Consider the following 15,213-nt stretch of genomic DNA (forward strand, 5'->3'; position numbering starts at 1 on the left):
CAGATACACAGCTGGGCAGCATCCAGAGCAGACACGGTCCTCTAGCTGGCACAGCCACACAGGTCTGGCCCCGTGGAGCTTCTAGGTCTGCACTTGTCTGCTAATCACCTGTTATCCCTGGCCACCCATTGAAATACCCCCCCTCCTCCTCACCCACGACTGACTTTACAGGCCAGAATCCAGCCAGCTGGAAAGAGGCAGCAGGCGACTCTCAGAATGAAATCTGTTTCCCTAACCTTCCGTCACAATCATTCATACTCAACACGCAGAAGCATATTTTTAGTCAGTTCACAGAATTTAAAAGACACCTTGAAGGCGCCAAGAAACACCAGCTTGGGGATTAACTTTGCTCACTAAGACGGCAGAGTATGTGTGTGTGTGTGTGTGTGTGTATGTGTGTGTATGTGCGCTCGCGCGTGCGTGCCTCATGCTTTGTCATCCATTGGCTATGCCATGACTCACTGCGGTTGACACCTTCACAAGATGTTCCTGTTGTGGACGTGGGCCCTGGAGCAGCCTGCAATAGCAAGATGATTTCAGAGCCCTGGCTTAGTACCAACCCGACCATTGACTAGTTGTCTGTTTATGATGGGTCACTTTGGTGACCCAAAGTCTGTCTGTGAAACAGACAGAAACCATTGGCTATCTGGGGCTGAATCAAGTCTCCCCGACTCTCTGATTTGAACCACGGGCTTGGCATACACTAGGAAGAACATGCTATACTGGATTTTAACTTCTTTCTTTTTTAAATATTTATTTATTTAGAAACATGTTGGCCTGGACTCACTGGCCTGGAACATCAGAGCCGGCTTTACACTCACAGAGATCCACCTGCCTCTGCCTCCCAAATGCTGGGGTTACAGGTGTAGGACATCCTGCCTGGCTTTGAGGAGGCCCTCCCGGTTCTCTTGGGCTCAAATCCGAGCCCTGGTTCTCACAAGCTCCACTCTGTGGGGGTAGAGATATGGTCAGGGTGCACACACAGGAGCCCAGGGTAAGGCGTGGCCTGGGGGTGCTTCTCTAGAGAGCAGAGCAATGTACCTTCACAAGGTCTGTGTCCTGGGTCCACCAATCATGATTCTTAGGCAGCGCTGCCTAAATGGACTGAATCAAGGTAACTGTTAGAGCCACCAGCTCTCCAACAGGTTCCCCTGATCTGACCATCTGAGACATTTTTCAAATGCGTAGCTTAAGCCGTGGGCCTTCCTTAGCCTCAGGCAGGGGTCTCTCCCACCACAGGGACAGGGTGGAAGTTGAGTAGGGTCTGGGTCATCCTTCCCTCACCTATATCTTAATCAATGCTTCCGCTCTCCCCCGCCCCAGGCCCCCGCAATCGCTTCCTGATCCCCGAGGGTTCCGTGGCCATAGCGCTCCTGCGTGACTTGCGCCCCCATCAGGCGGGTGGGGCTCTGCGGCCAGGATCCCCCGCACCCCCCGGGGCAGCACGTGCGGGGCGGGGCTGTGGCTGGAGCCCGGAGGTGATTGGGCACGAGCCTGATGGGCGGGGCGGGCCGCAGCTGTCAGAGCCGGCGGGGCCGCGCGTCTCACTGACTGAACAGTAGCAGCAGCGCAGCTAGGGCTGGAGCCCGATCGCAGAAGCCGACGGGCCGGGCCGGGATGGTGCAGCGGCGGCTCCGCGGCGCGCGCGCGCACTGAGCGGGCCCGGGCTGGGCCTCGCGTCCCCCGATCCCCCCGCGCCCCCCGCCGCCCCGGCCCGGGCCGGCATGATGTGCCTGGAATGCGCCTCGGCGGCGGCGGGCGGCGCGGAGGAGGAGGAGGCGGACGCCGAGCGGCGGCGCCGGCGCCGGGGGGCGCAGCCAGGGGCTGGAGGTAGCGCTTGCTGTGGGGCGCGGGGTGTTGGGGGCGCTGGAGTCGTGTCCGCCGACGAAGAGGTGCAGACGTTGTCCGGCAGCGTGAGGCGGGTCCCGTCCGGACTCCCCAGCATCCCCAGCACCCCTGGCTGCGCAGCCGCTGCCAAGGGCCCCGGCGCGCCGCAGCCCAAACCCGCCAGCTTGGGCCGAGGGCGGGGGGCAGCCGCTGCCATCCTGAGCTTGGGCAACGTGCTCAACTACCTGGACAGGTACACTGTGGCAGGTGAGCAAATGCCCCATCCAGCTCTGGAACAGGGGCCCTTCCATCCCAGATGCCCTAGGGAGCTTTTGGTTGCCAGCCCCCTAGATCCAAGCCTTCTGGAGAGTCCCTATGGACCCGCTGTTCAAGCGATGCTCTCGTGTTCCATGGGTCCAATCCAAAGCACCCTCAAGCTCCCCATGTCAGGGGTTGGTGGAGTTTCCACCCCTGGAGCAGCCAGGGAGCCCTCACCAGCCCTTGACGGCTCATCCGTTGTCCTCCCGAAGTCTCCTCTACGTCCCTCTCGCCTTCTTGCCTGTGCGTCCCCTTCCTCCACAGTCGCAGGTTCCCCCGCCTCTCCTCCTTTTCCCCTAGCCCAGACCGTCTGTGCGTGCATGGCCCGTCTGTTCCTTCTTTCCTCGGCCTCGGCCACCCCCCTGCATGCGTGCAGCCAGTGTGTGTGTGTCTCTTGCGGGTGTGCGCCAGGCAGCTCGAGTGTGTGCGCGCGCGTGTGTGAGCTTGTAAGCGCGTGGCTGACAAAGGCTCGGGCCTGCGGGGAGCCAAGGGAGGGGCGGGGCGGGTCCGCGCCGGCTGGGGACCTAGGATGCGGTTTGCAGCTGGCCCTGGCTTGAGGCCTGAAGACGCCTCCTTCTGCTCCATGGCGCTTGGAGCCTGGAACAGGGCATAGGCCTGGGGGCGGGGAGGGGGGTCTAAAGAGAGGCAGCCTCATGTTCATTGCGCATCTCTGCGAATGAACCCCAGGTTTGAGACTGAAATGGATACAACTGGGTTTCTATCCTGGATGTGCTTGATGTGTGTGTGACCTTGGGCCAGTTTCAGCTTGTGTTTAGGTCTGTTTCCGTTCGTGAATTGATTGATCCCGGGCCTCTTAGTATGGATTTGGCTCTGGGATTCTATTCTGTTGGCGTTTCTCCCTGTCTTCCCAGGGGTCAAGACGTAGGCACTTGTCCTAGAGCTGGCCCTGCTTGAGGAGAATGCAGCCTTGAAAGGAAATGCTGGCTAGTTTGGTCTCCGGGGTTCCTTGTGGAGGAGAGCAGTTGGGGGGGGGGGTTGTGCGGGATCCAACATTCTAGCCTACATCCTAATGAGAAATGAGAGGAAAGGAGAAGAGAGATGATTTGGATATTTTGCGTGACACTAAAGAAAACTCAGGGATGTTTGGAGAAAGAGAGCCCTGACATAAAATAAACTACACAACCACATACCACCTGGGTACTCGGGTGCTCTTTTTGGGCCTTAGTCTGTTCCTGTCTTGAATGGTTTTGTGTCAAGTGGAAGGAAAGAACTCCAATGGGATAGAGCAGAAACTGCCCTTCCCCCATCTTGCATGTACACCCACCCACCTGCTCTCTGTCCCTTCCTGGGGGTGAACTTGAAGTAGATGCCAGCGGCATCAATTTTCGGATCAGGTTGTCCCAAGAGACTGTTCTCCTGCTCTGGTGAGCAAGAGCATGGTGTACCCTCAAGTGTGCCAACCTACCACGCATGTGGCGTGCTGCCTAGAGCTCAGGATCTAAGGTGCCCACTCTGTGAGGACAAGCCAGAGACCATGGGGGGCCCTCACATTGCAAACCAGGCTCTTTACAGCTGGGGGAAGTCAGACCCTTGGTTAGCCCTATCCAAGACTGCCCAGTGGGGTGATCAGCAAAGCAGGTGTTAGACCTCCCTTCTGCCTCCCCCACCCCCCACCCCCTCAGCCTGGCCTGGCCTGAGTCTCTTCTCTCGCTTAGGTAGGAATTATTGCTGTGGCTTTTAGTTCTGTCATGCTTGCTTTATTTTGGCCCCAGGAACCCATGGCCAGGGGCAGAGAGAGGGAAGTGGGATCAAGGAGTGGGGTTTTATCTACCTTTACCAATGCTTGGGTCAGAGTGGGGAGAACGAGATAGCAGATTTCTGTTGAACTGATTGGGGGGGCAGTGCAGTGGGGGAGGGAGGCCTGGAAGGCTCTGGACATACACTGTTTGAGCTTTGTATCTTTCGCTGTCCTGCCCAGGGTGTAAGCTTCTGCACTACCGCCCCCCCCCCCATCCCCAACACAACAGGCATCATTTCCTCTCCGGATAAGCCTGCCTCCCTTTCTTTATGATGGCCTTCCCTCCCCCTGCCCCTGAGTTCAGTTTTTAGGAATATTTACAATCTCTATGGTGACTACCATGGCTTTTAGGGTCTTGTGCCAGGGTCTGAGTCCACCTGTTGCCTGCTGGCTCTGCTGGAACAGAGGCGGGCCTATAGACACTCTGCTGTGTGGGCACTTTTGATGTTTGTGCCCACCCGACCCCTACGGACCTCACAGTCTGGCCTCAGCAGCCTCATCAAAGCATGGGGAGTTTCTGCTTTTCTTTATATCCCTCCTGTACAGTTCTGTTTGCTCAAAGCATAGTCAGTCCTGTCCAGAGGAACACAATGCAAGCTACACGCGAATGCCAAAATGTCTGGTTTTCAGACAGGAAGAGAGCAGGTGCAATTAATATATTTTATTTGTATGTGGGCACAAGTTCCTATGGGTGTATGTATGTATGTATGTATGTATGTATGTATGTATATATGTGGGAGGGTGGGTGAGTGGGTATGGAGGCCGGAAATCAGCCTCAGGTGTGATTCCTCAGCCATGGCCCACTCTGTTATTTGGGTCGGGGTCTCACATTGGGCTAGACTAGCTGGCTAGTGCATGCTCTGAAGACACCTGTCTGTTCTTCCCAGTGCTGATTATAAACACACATGAGCACAATTGCATGTTCTTGAGCCTGGTGTTTTAAAAACTATTGCCTTTAGTTTACATGTGGGTGGGTGTGGAGGTCAGAGCACAACTAACAGGAATTGGTTTTCTCCTTCCATGGAGAATTCTGGGAATTAGACGCAAGTCGCTAGTCTTGATAGCAAAACCCCTTATTCTCCAATCATTCTCTCCCACCCCACCCCGTGGGTTCTAAAGTTAAAACTCAGGCCTTCCTGTATCAAGCATTTTAGTAGACCAAGCTATCTCCTCTGCCCTAAATAATACATTTTATTTAACAGGACATAGCCAACAAATTTGTTGTTATTCTGGGATATTTTACATTTCCTTTCATACTGTCTTCCAAATCTTTGGATGATTTGGATTTACTAAAACAGCCCGGGTCAGACTCACAGTGACTGGGTCACAGGAGAAAACAGTGCAAGTTAGAGTCTTTGTCACCAGAGTTTGTATGCAGCTGCATCAGTTCACCAGTTTGCCAGTTGTGTGGCCTTGTAGCCATCACCTGAGCCTTCCGTGGGCCGAGTTCTCCCTCCACCTTGGGTGGTATGGAATGAATGAGAATGTACCCGCAGCACCTGGGCGGAGGCCAGATACCTGGGAGGCCTTCACAAAATGTCAGCTGTCTGCTCTTTCATGCAGAGGCCCAAGCTGTGTTCCTAACCAGCATGTCCTTCCTCATTCTCTCTGTATATGACAGTCCTTTTCAGGCTGTCCTTCGGGATACCTTTGTGAGAGCCCCTCCCTTCTGCACCAGGGCTGGTCTCTGTCCTGGGAACCCTAGTGGCTTCTGCCTCTATGCTAGCATTCCCAGCGCCACCCCGTGATCCAGGTAATTATGGGCTCTCCTCCCCGTGGGAACCCCCTTAGGGCAGCCAGCCTCAGACTTGGGAAGGAGGACTGGGTCGCCAGTCTCACTTGGATAACACTGAGTTAGCCCAGCAACCTGGTCGACCACCTTTCCACCTCCTTCTTGTCCAGATGGAGAAAAGGACAAAGACACCTGTGGCTTCCAGGCCAGGAGGAAAGTTCCCTGTCTGGCTTTGCTTCCTGGGGCTAGAGTGGCCTCTCCTGATGGGCTCTCATCTTCCAAGGGAGGTCATATTTGGCTCCTGGAAGCAGGCCCAGCCAGAGAGCACTGGCTTGGATTAACTGTGGTTGATGAGTGACTATTTGATAACCAATATCCTTCCCCAACATCTTCAGAGCACCTGTGCCCTTCCCAAGACCTATTTCCTATCCCTCTAATCCAGCCTGTGGCACCTGGAGTTGGGCATCATTGTGGGGGCTGGCGAGGAGAGCAGAGCCTTGCCCTGGGGGAGTCCTTTTCTGCCAAAGAAGCTGAGACCAGTATCCATGGCAACCACTCACTAACACAAGCCCAGAAGGAATGATGAGCGCAGGGACCCTGCCAGGAACACAGGCCTGGGAGGCGTGGGGCTTCCCTGGAGTCTCAGGGCTGGATCCTGAGCTGTGGTGCCAGGCTGGGGTCCACTCTTTTCCTAGCTCTTTGTTTTCCCATCTAGTTGAGTCTGTTTAGGGTGGACATATGGGGAAACTGAGGCCCAGGGTGTCAAGTCACACTTCGGGGTCTTGAGGTTCTCTGATTGCCACTCTGAATAGAGCCGGTCACCCTAAGGATAAAAATGTGGTTCTTACCACCTTGGGTGGCCCTATCCTGGCTGCTGCATGCTGCACTGTGGGAAAATCCCTACTGGGGCTCTGGATGTGGTATCCAGATCAGCTGTGCCCAGGTAAACTTCAGAGTCCTGGAATGCCAGGCCGGCTGGCCAGCCCCATGCCTCTGCTGCTTCCTCAGGCTCTCTCTTCCTGTTGTTCCTACCGGCACCTCTACCGTTGACCTCCCTGAGGTTACAGCCTGGCTAGTCCTCAGTGTCCCATTTTGTGGTTGGAACAGGAAGGCTGCAAGGTCTGTGGGTCACAGTCTAGTCTGATATGGAGCCTGGTCTGATATAGTACTGTGGACAGTTGGGTCTGTTTGGAGAGGGGACACCCTCAGCCCTTCCTCAGATCCTTTGACTGTAGGAAGTGGCTTTTGTTTCTGCTCTCGGGCATGGGGGCCTGAAATCTTGAGGACAGACTGAGATAACAAAGGAGGCAAACAGAATACTGGACTCTTCCCCGAACTCTGAGTGGCTTCTGTGCTAAATGTCCCACTACTTATTGGCTTTGCCAGATTAAACCATCTTTGCTGTGTGATTCAAGATGTCTCCTATCCCCAAATCTATATTCAGTGATTTTATTCTTTTTTTTCCTGTGTCACTCCAAGGGTGTGGTGGGCCCTTGGTCTCAGACAAACCTTTCTGTTGTCCCTGCCTCTCCTCAGATCTCCCTCTCCCAGAACCATCAGCCGTGGTCCCCAGAAGCTGCAATCACTGACTTCTGTTCCCCTGTGGATCTTGTCAGTGTGTGCCCTTGTTCTAGAAAGTTTTCCTCTCCTCTCTGGTCTGAGCCAGGTGTCTGACACTCTATTTTTTAAAAAATGTAGATGTAGTTATTTTTTGTGTGCTTTGCCTGTCACGTGCTTGCCTCATGCCCGGGGAGGGGGTGGGGTGAGAAGAAGAGATCAGATACCCCGGAACAGGAGCCAGAGATGCTTGTGGGTCACCGTGTGGGTGCTGGGAACTGAACCTGGGTCCTGTGCAATGCAAGGGCAGCAAGCACTCTCAACCACTGAGCAATCTCTCCAGCACCCCCTCCTCTCTCTTTGAGACAGAATCTCACGCAGCGTAGGCTGGCCTTGAACCTGCTATACAGCTGAGGATGACTTCGAACTCCTGATCCTCTTGCCTTTATCTCCCAAATGCTGGGACTATAGATAAGTGCGGCCATTTCTAGTTTGTGTCGTGTTAGGATTCAAACCCATGCCAGGCAAGTGCTCTACCCACTGAGCTAAACCCTCACCCCAGCTCCAAGTTTTATTTATTTAATTTAACTTTAAAAGTTTTTCATTTATTTATCATGCATGCACATGTACCATGCAAAGCACTTGTGGGAGTCAAAGGACAACTTACAGGAGTTGTTTCTTTCCTTCCACGATGTGGACGCCAGGAATTGAACTCTGGTCACCAGGCTGGGCGTCAGTACCTTTACCTGACGAGCCATACCTGCTAGTTTTAAATTGCCTGTTTTTGTTTTTTGTTTCCATCACGGCACATATCCCCACGATAGGGTCACTATCTCCCTCCAACCTCAAGAGGCCGACATGTCTGTGATCTCAGTGTGCATGGGAGGCTGGCACAGACTTGGGTAGCAGTTAGATGATCCAGCCCTGCCAACCTCAGAACTTTCTTGGGATGGGCAGAGCACTGGTTAGCTGGACAAGTAGAGGATCAGGCCCCTGTGTAGAGGCTGAGCCTCTGTGGCCATAGCTGGTTCGTGGATTCTGCCCTTTTATCTTGGCCAGGGTGCACAATGAGCCTCTGAGCTGGCATTTCCTGGAAGGAAATGAGACCAAGTGGGATAGGGCTGTCCTTGTCTGCCCAGTCTTCAGCCTGGACAATGGGGGCCTCCTCATGCCAGGTGGAGCCACTTCTGGGCATTCCACAGGGGGACATTCGGGAGGGTACTGTAGTGGCTTTCCCTGTCTCTCCTGTGGATAAGGCTGGGCCTAGCCCTGCAGTGAGATCCTGTGAAGCAGAGCTGGTCTGCTCCAAGTCTGGTGCTCTCCTGTTCCTAGGAGGGATGAGCAGACAAAGATAGTGCACAGCCAGAGCTGGGTCAGGGAACACAGTCTTGGTCTCTGTCTCTCCTCTGCCCTCCATCCGCTGCAGGACTTGCTCCAGTCTCCCAGCACACAGCTGGGGTCTGTCTCTGTGCCACTGTTGAATGAGACTTTCAGGCCAGCATCAGGATTCGACTGAGTAGACTATGAGAGGCCAGGCCTGGGCAGAGGGGTAGCTTCTGTCGAAGATGTAAGGACAACTGGTGTGGGTGTTGAGGGGAGACTTGGATTGACAGTGTGAGTCCAGGCAAAGCCCCAGAGGTGAGCATCCAGCTCAGCCGAGCCCCTGCTTGGTCCCTGGCTGTGGCCTCATGTACCTCAGAGACATGAAGGCAAGAGTCCCCCAGGCTCTGTGGTTACTAGTGAAGGACACAGAAGGCTTGAGCCAACCCACCTCAGACCTCGTATCTCTTCCCTCTGCTCTCTGCCCCATGCCTCGGCCTCTTATCACCTTGATGGTCATACTGCCACACCTCTGAGGGACAAGATAAAGCTGTGGCCACCTTGTCCCTGGCCCCTGGTGATCTGAGGATTTGCCGGTCCAGGCCAGGGCTGTGTGGCTAAACTGGGAAGGAGTGGCGTGCAGTGCCCCCAAATTGCTAAGGCTGAGTCTGGTTCCAGGAAAGGCAGCCCCAAATGATAGAGTAGAGCCACAGACCAGGCTGGCCCCACCCACCCTGGCAGGAGTTAGATGAGGAGGGGCTTCTCCGTGGCTGTTGGAGGTCTGTGGCAGGTCTGTGGAGCAGGGAGGGCTTTTCCTAGGGTCCGAGACTGCATCCAGGCTAGGGCTCCTAACAACATGTCCCCAGCCAAAGTCGCCCTAGACTGCCCAGATATTAATGGCTTTAGCTTTGCAGGGTGGTATTGGAGAAGCAGGCTCACCATATGTGAGTCTAGAACATACCCAGCGAGGTTGTGTCAGGATGCCAGGCCACTTTTTAAATCAGCAGCTGAAGCTCTGAGAACGGGGCAGAGGAGTTGGTCAGCTTGCTCCTAAAGGACAGGCAGAGGCTGGTATGAGAGTGCGTGTGCCTGGGTTGGGTCCCCAGGCTGTGGCTTCCTGCCTGGCCTTAGCCACCCAGAGCCAGGCTCTTGAGCCTCTGTAATTACCAGGGGAGAAACTGCCAAGCACTGGATGGGAAATACTCCCACAGGGAGCCAGTGCCGAGGCCACCACACAAGGACCAGGTTTCTGAGGGGGACTGACGGAAGGCAGGGCGGTGCATCCCTTCATATCCCTAGGACCCGCTTTTCCAGATATCTACCTCATTTCAGAGAAAGGAAAACTGAAAGGACAGTTGTCCTCGCTGGAGCTGTTTCCTGCCCCACTACTTAAGGATCAAAGATAGCCACATGACATGTATGGAATACCTACCATGTGCCAGGCACCAGTGTGAACATTCCATGTGGATTAGCCTTCTCAAGCCTCCTAGCAATCATGGGAAGCAAAATTAAGTCGTAAAGATGAAAACTAGCTCAGAGAGGTTAAGTAGCTTTCCTATAGTCACACAGCAGGGAAGGTAGGAAAGGTAGGATTTAAACCCAGATCATCTGGCTCTGAGAACTCAGCTGAGCCGACTGCTGCTCTGGGAAGGCTGAGGCAGGTGAATGTGGCTTGGGGGACAGGTGTGAGTGCTGCACAGACTGTTCTGACTAGTCAAGCAGGTAGAGCCCTCGAAATCATTCTGTCTTGACCTTGGATCTGAGGCTGCCTAAGGCAGGGCTTCCGAGGGCAGTGCAGCTTTTTTTATTTTCTTTTGGCGGGGGATGAGGGTGTATGCAGAGCAGGCTGGGATTAAAGGGATATACCACCATACCCAGAAATGTGTTACCCAGCAAGAATTTTCTTACATTCAGCCTTTTGAAGACTCTAGTGTCAACAGGATGGGCTGGGCTGGGGAAGACCCGGCATCCTGAATCAGGGTTGGTCTCTTGGGGCTACTGGTCATGATGGGGACTCACCAGGATCCTCTGGGACAGCTGGAATGTGAGTAGGGACAAAGAGTGCGCAGCTCTAGGGTTCTCTAAGGCTACACCTCAGCAAGAGCGTCGGAGGCCTAGAGGATACCCTGGTGGGTATAACCTTGGAGGATGAAGTGGATCTTAATAAGTAGCACTGGACATACCAGGAAGGGGCGTAGCCATTGTTGGGACTGTGAAGGGCCAGTCCCGTGGGCTACTGATTCGCCTGGCCAGTGGCTTTTGGCCATTGTGTTTATAGACTTTTGGTGCTAGGAATCCACCTGGAGCTTGGGCACATGTTCTACTGCTGAGCCACGCCCTCTTTTTACTTAAAAAAAAATTCTTATCTTTAGACAGGGTTTCCCTAGGTAGCCCTGGCTGTCTGGGAACTTACTACATAAACCAGGCTTGCCTCCAACTCAGAGATCGGTCTGTCTCCGCCGCCAGAGTCGGGGGATTAAAGGCCTGGTGTGCACTGCCATGCCTGCTCTCTTTACTTCTTAAGACACTAAGTTTCCTGAGATGGCTTTAAACCTTCACCTGCTTGCCCTAGCCTCCCAAGTAACTGGGCTTACAGGTAGGTAGCACCAGGTTTGACCTGGGATGGGCAGTGGTGGCACACGCCTCTAATCCCAGCACTTGGGAGGAAGAGACAGGCAGATTTCTGAGTTCGAGGCCAGCCTGGTCTACAGAGTGAGTTCCAGGACAGCCAGGGCTACACAGAGAAATCCTGTCTCAAAAAAAACAAAAAACAAAAAACAAAAAACAAAAAAAACAAAATACAAACAAACAAATAAACAACAAAAGAGTGACTGAAAGTCCTGGGCAGGTTTTCGACCAACCTAGTTTCTCCATTCTGTCCATTTATTCAGGAAAAAAATGTGGGTTCATGAAAGTGAGTAGTCACAGCTGGAGCTTGGTGCTCTGTGCATGTGTGCACATGCGTGTGCATGACGAGTCAGGTCACATCAGCAATAGAGGACCATAGAAGGCTCTGGGCAGCCATGGTCAGTGGTTAACACTCTCTGAGCTGAGCCTGACACACGGCAAGCACTACTCTTCACCTTGTTCTGGTCCGTGGCAGTATCACTAAGCCAGAGGCTGAGTCAGCAGATCTTGAGGAAGTTGTGGGTGATTCTGAAGCAAGGCCAGAGCTGACACCCACCAGGCCGGCTGCAGCATTAGCCCCTTGGGGCCAGGAATAACCTTGAGGATTCTAGAGGTTCAGCCTAGGACCTGGAACCCAGTTAGTGATTGCTAACTGTTTGTGAGGTCTGGCTGCAGAAGGGTTGAGCAGGGGCAAGCAAGGGCTAGAAGCAGGAAAACTGCCAGCTAGGCTAGGCACTGAAGACAAGAAGAAACCGGGCTTGTTTGTGGGGCTAAGGACTTTCAGGGGGCCCACAGGGGACTCCTAGGGTAGCCTGGGTGTTGAGGGGTGCTGCTTAGCGGGTGGAGCCAGCTGGAGGCTGTGGAATGAGAGGCTGAGAAACTAAAGGATGAGTGGAGAGTTGGTAAACCACCGGGGGTGGGCATGGGGGCCTTGTCCATCCTAGTTGAGGACACAATTTGGAGGTCAGAATTCTATTTTTGTCTTGTTTTGTTTGGAGGGTCTTATGTAGCCCAGGCCTGCTTTGAACTTGACATATAGCCAAGGATATCCTCCTGTCTCTCTTCCTCTTGAGTGATGGGATTAGAGGCATCATGCACCACCACACTTAGTATATGAAGTGCTGGGAATGAAATTCAAGGCTTTGTGCTAGGCAGGCAGCCTAGCAACTAAGCCACACCCCCAGACTCATGGGGGATGGGCAACGTCAAGAGCTGTTTCTGTGAAGGAGGGAGGGGTGCTGGCCAAGTGGACATGTTGGGGTATACCCACAACCAGAATACATATGGCACGGAATGTTGAGTGCAGGCAGATACCAAGAGGAGACTGAAAGCTGAGGTACCAGATAGAGGCTGACAGATGCAGGATCCAAATGAGGAGAGGAGAGCCTCCCCCAGAGGGGTGTGATAGCTGTGAATGGATTAGAGAATGCAGGGGTTCTGCTATTCCAGAATATGTGTCCTTGGGAATGGAGACCCCGTGTCCAGAGAGCCCTTGTGAATGTGGGTGGGGTGGCTTCCTGGAGAGGGTAGCCTATGGCTGGAATAGGTGGGGGCCCCTGCTGGGGTGGCACTCTCACCTTGCTGTTGCCTGACTGGAACTGGTGGGCCAGGAGGCTGGGCTTGGATTGAGCTGTGGGAAGCTGCTCCTGGGCGTGAGGCCCATTCTGTGACCCAGCAAACCTCAGCCTCCAGGAAAGGCTAAATGTAAGGCTGTGGTAAAATAGGGAGGATATGTGTGCCTGCGCCAGGCTGGAGCCCAGAGGAAAATGTGAACCAGCTGTGAGCTGCCGTGACACATGCTTCCCATGCCAGTGGCCATCGAGATCCTGATCCCAGGTCACCCTGTCTCCCTCCAGACCAGAAAGAGCACATGACCTAGAAAGGCTCAGAGGGGTCTCTTGATGCAGCCCCTGCTCCTCCAGAAGGTTACACTGGCCTTGCACCCACAGCTTTAGGACATGTGGCAGAGGGGACCAAGCCTCCTGTGCCCTGGCTTCTAGACTCCCCGGGAGTCCCTGGGGTCCTTGGATGCCTGTCTGCCTGAGGGGAAATGGGAAAACCTCTTGGAGGCAGAAGCAAATGCCAATCTGGAAAGCCCTGGATCGGGACTGACCAGCTAGAAGGCACTACAGAAGGACATTGATGCAATGTCCTTCCCTGAAAGAGGGTCTCTTTACTTCAGACCTGTGGCAGTGGGTAGACAGCCACAGCCTGGGGGTGTGGGGTGTGGATCATCCTCCCACTCCCTCCTGATTACCCCATCCTTTGGGCTACCTAACACTGAAGCTGTGACTGCCCTTGTTGTGAGATCCAGAGCCTCACTGTGGCCCGTGCCCTACCCATGGCCACCCATCAATCTGTGCATCCACCCCACCCCTGCTGTCCCTGGGGACCAGCGCCGTGCTGGGCCCTGAGCGAGGGGATGGATACAAAGCGGTAAGAGGCAGGGTGGCGAGGGGGTCGCTTTGTTTTTCACCATAAACCTAGAGGCTGTGATGGAATCTGCGTTTGGTTTTTCTCCTGCCTCCTGACAGAGCCCCAAAAGTCATTGGAATTTTCAAAATAATTAGCATATTTGGCATGCTAATGTTGACTGGTGGTAATGGCTCCAGGGAGCCTCAGTCTAGGGACTGTCACTGAGGGCCCAGGCAGGGTTGGAAGCCTGGGGCAGCAGGGGAGCTGAGCACTGTGTCGATGACCACTGGCGAGGGTCATGAGTCAAAGACCCTCATGGTAACAAAGCCAAATTCCCAAAGGACCGGAGGTTGGGCTGCTGGGAGGTTCCTATGGGTGTTCCTGTAGGTGATGTTTTAGGAGGTGAGGAGGCCCTGTGGCTCTCTCGTGTATCTCAATGCAGGCATTGTTCTCTGTGTTCTCTGAATCTTTGTCACAGATGGGGCGTGTGTGTGTGTGTGTGTGTGTGTGTGTGTGTGTGTATTCCCCTGAGTTCTGTGAGCTGTGCTAGCTGATGAACTGAATTTGGGATTGTGGAAATCTCCCAGGGCAGCCTGGGGGTTATGATAAGCACCTGCAAAGGGGAATAGTGTTAGGACTAAGTCTTCGCCCTGAGGGGGTCAGATAACTCCTTAGGTGGATACTGTCAGAGCTGAAGTGTTTCCCCACTGTGTCTGCTTCAGACAAGGTGGCTTGTGTGTAGTGCGGGCTCCCCCTACCTTGACCTGTGCTCACAGAGACCACCTGTTATGAGAGCGCATTGACGGAAGTAAAGCTCATTTCTTCCCTTCAGAATTGCAAGACCTGGTTTCAAAGCCCGTGTCCAGCCCGAGGTGCTATGTCACAGGGGCTTCCTTCCTCTCCGCTTCAGGTTATGTGCGTGCAGAACAGAGGTGGCAACTCAAATGCCAGGCAAGTGGCAGGGTCAGATTTGCCATGAGAGCCTCTCAGTACCATCATTTACCAGGAAACAATTACTAATACATTAGCTCCCAGTCACAGTGGGTCCCACGAGCTCACCCCCATGACTATGTGTGTCTTCCCCTATTGAACTAACTCATCCTGACCCATCTTTGGGATGGGTGCTAGTATTGCAATGGACCAGCAAGTGCTGAGCATTGATGAACCGAGAGGTGGCAGGCGGAAGAGAAATAAGGAAAGTGTGCTGAGAAGAGGAGACGTGGACACCGGTCCTGAAGGGGTGGCAGGGATCGCTACAGTGAGTAAGCCTTGAGCCAGGACAGAGAGGTGTGTGGAGGGAAGCAGGCACTGGGTAAGTTGGAAAGTGGAGCTGTCCTCCAAGAAGTGGGGCAGGAGGGCAGGGTTGGCAGAACTGTGGACCTGTTTGTGGTCTGTGACCTGAGGAAGGGTTTGCACACTGAGAAGGCACAGGTGACAGTGACAGAGAGTGAGGCCTGGCTCATGAGAGAGAGAGTGGGCTGGGGGCTGGGAGGTGAGTCTGGGTGATTCCCCAAGGTTGGTGCTGCCTCTTGGCCTCTGAGGCTGGTCAGGGCACCTCTGGTCCCATGTAGTGACTACGGCCATCTTCAGGCCCAGCTCCTACCCGTCGTTGTGGCAAGGGCATTGCCCCATTAGACCTTGGTTATTAAGTCATTAG

At 54.2% G+C, this 15,213-nt stretch overlaps 1 protein-coding gene across 3 annotated transcripts in view; it reads left to right on the top strand.

Moving 5' to 3' along the window:
- The first annotated feature begins 1,580 nt into the window (after window positions 1–1,580).
- Window positions 1,581–15,213, top strand: part of Spns2 (SPNS lysolipid transporter 2, sphingosine-1-phosphate) — a 37,688-nt gene continuing 24,055 nt past the window's right edge. For 2 of the 3 annotated variants that reach the window (XM_052194169.1, XM_052194170.1), the window contains exon 1: window positions 1,581–2,094. In XM_052194169.1, coding sequence (XP_052050129.1) covers window positions 1,725–2,094 — 370 coding nt within the window. In that variant the 5' untranslated portion in view covers window positions 1,581–1,724. The remainder of the gene's footprint in view (window positions 2,095–15,213) is intronic. The other variant, XM_052194168.1, reaches the window with a different exon arrangement.

This window comes from Apodemus sylvaticus, chromosome 10 (genome assembly GCF_947179515.1).
Source record: "Apodemus sylvaticus chromosome 10, mApoSyl1.1, whole genome shotgun sequence".
Classification (NCBI taxonomy): Eukaryota; Metazoa; Chordata; class Mammalia; order Rodentia; family Muridae; genus Apodemus; species Apodemus sylvaticus.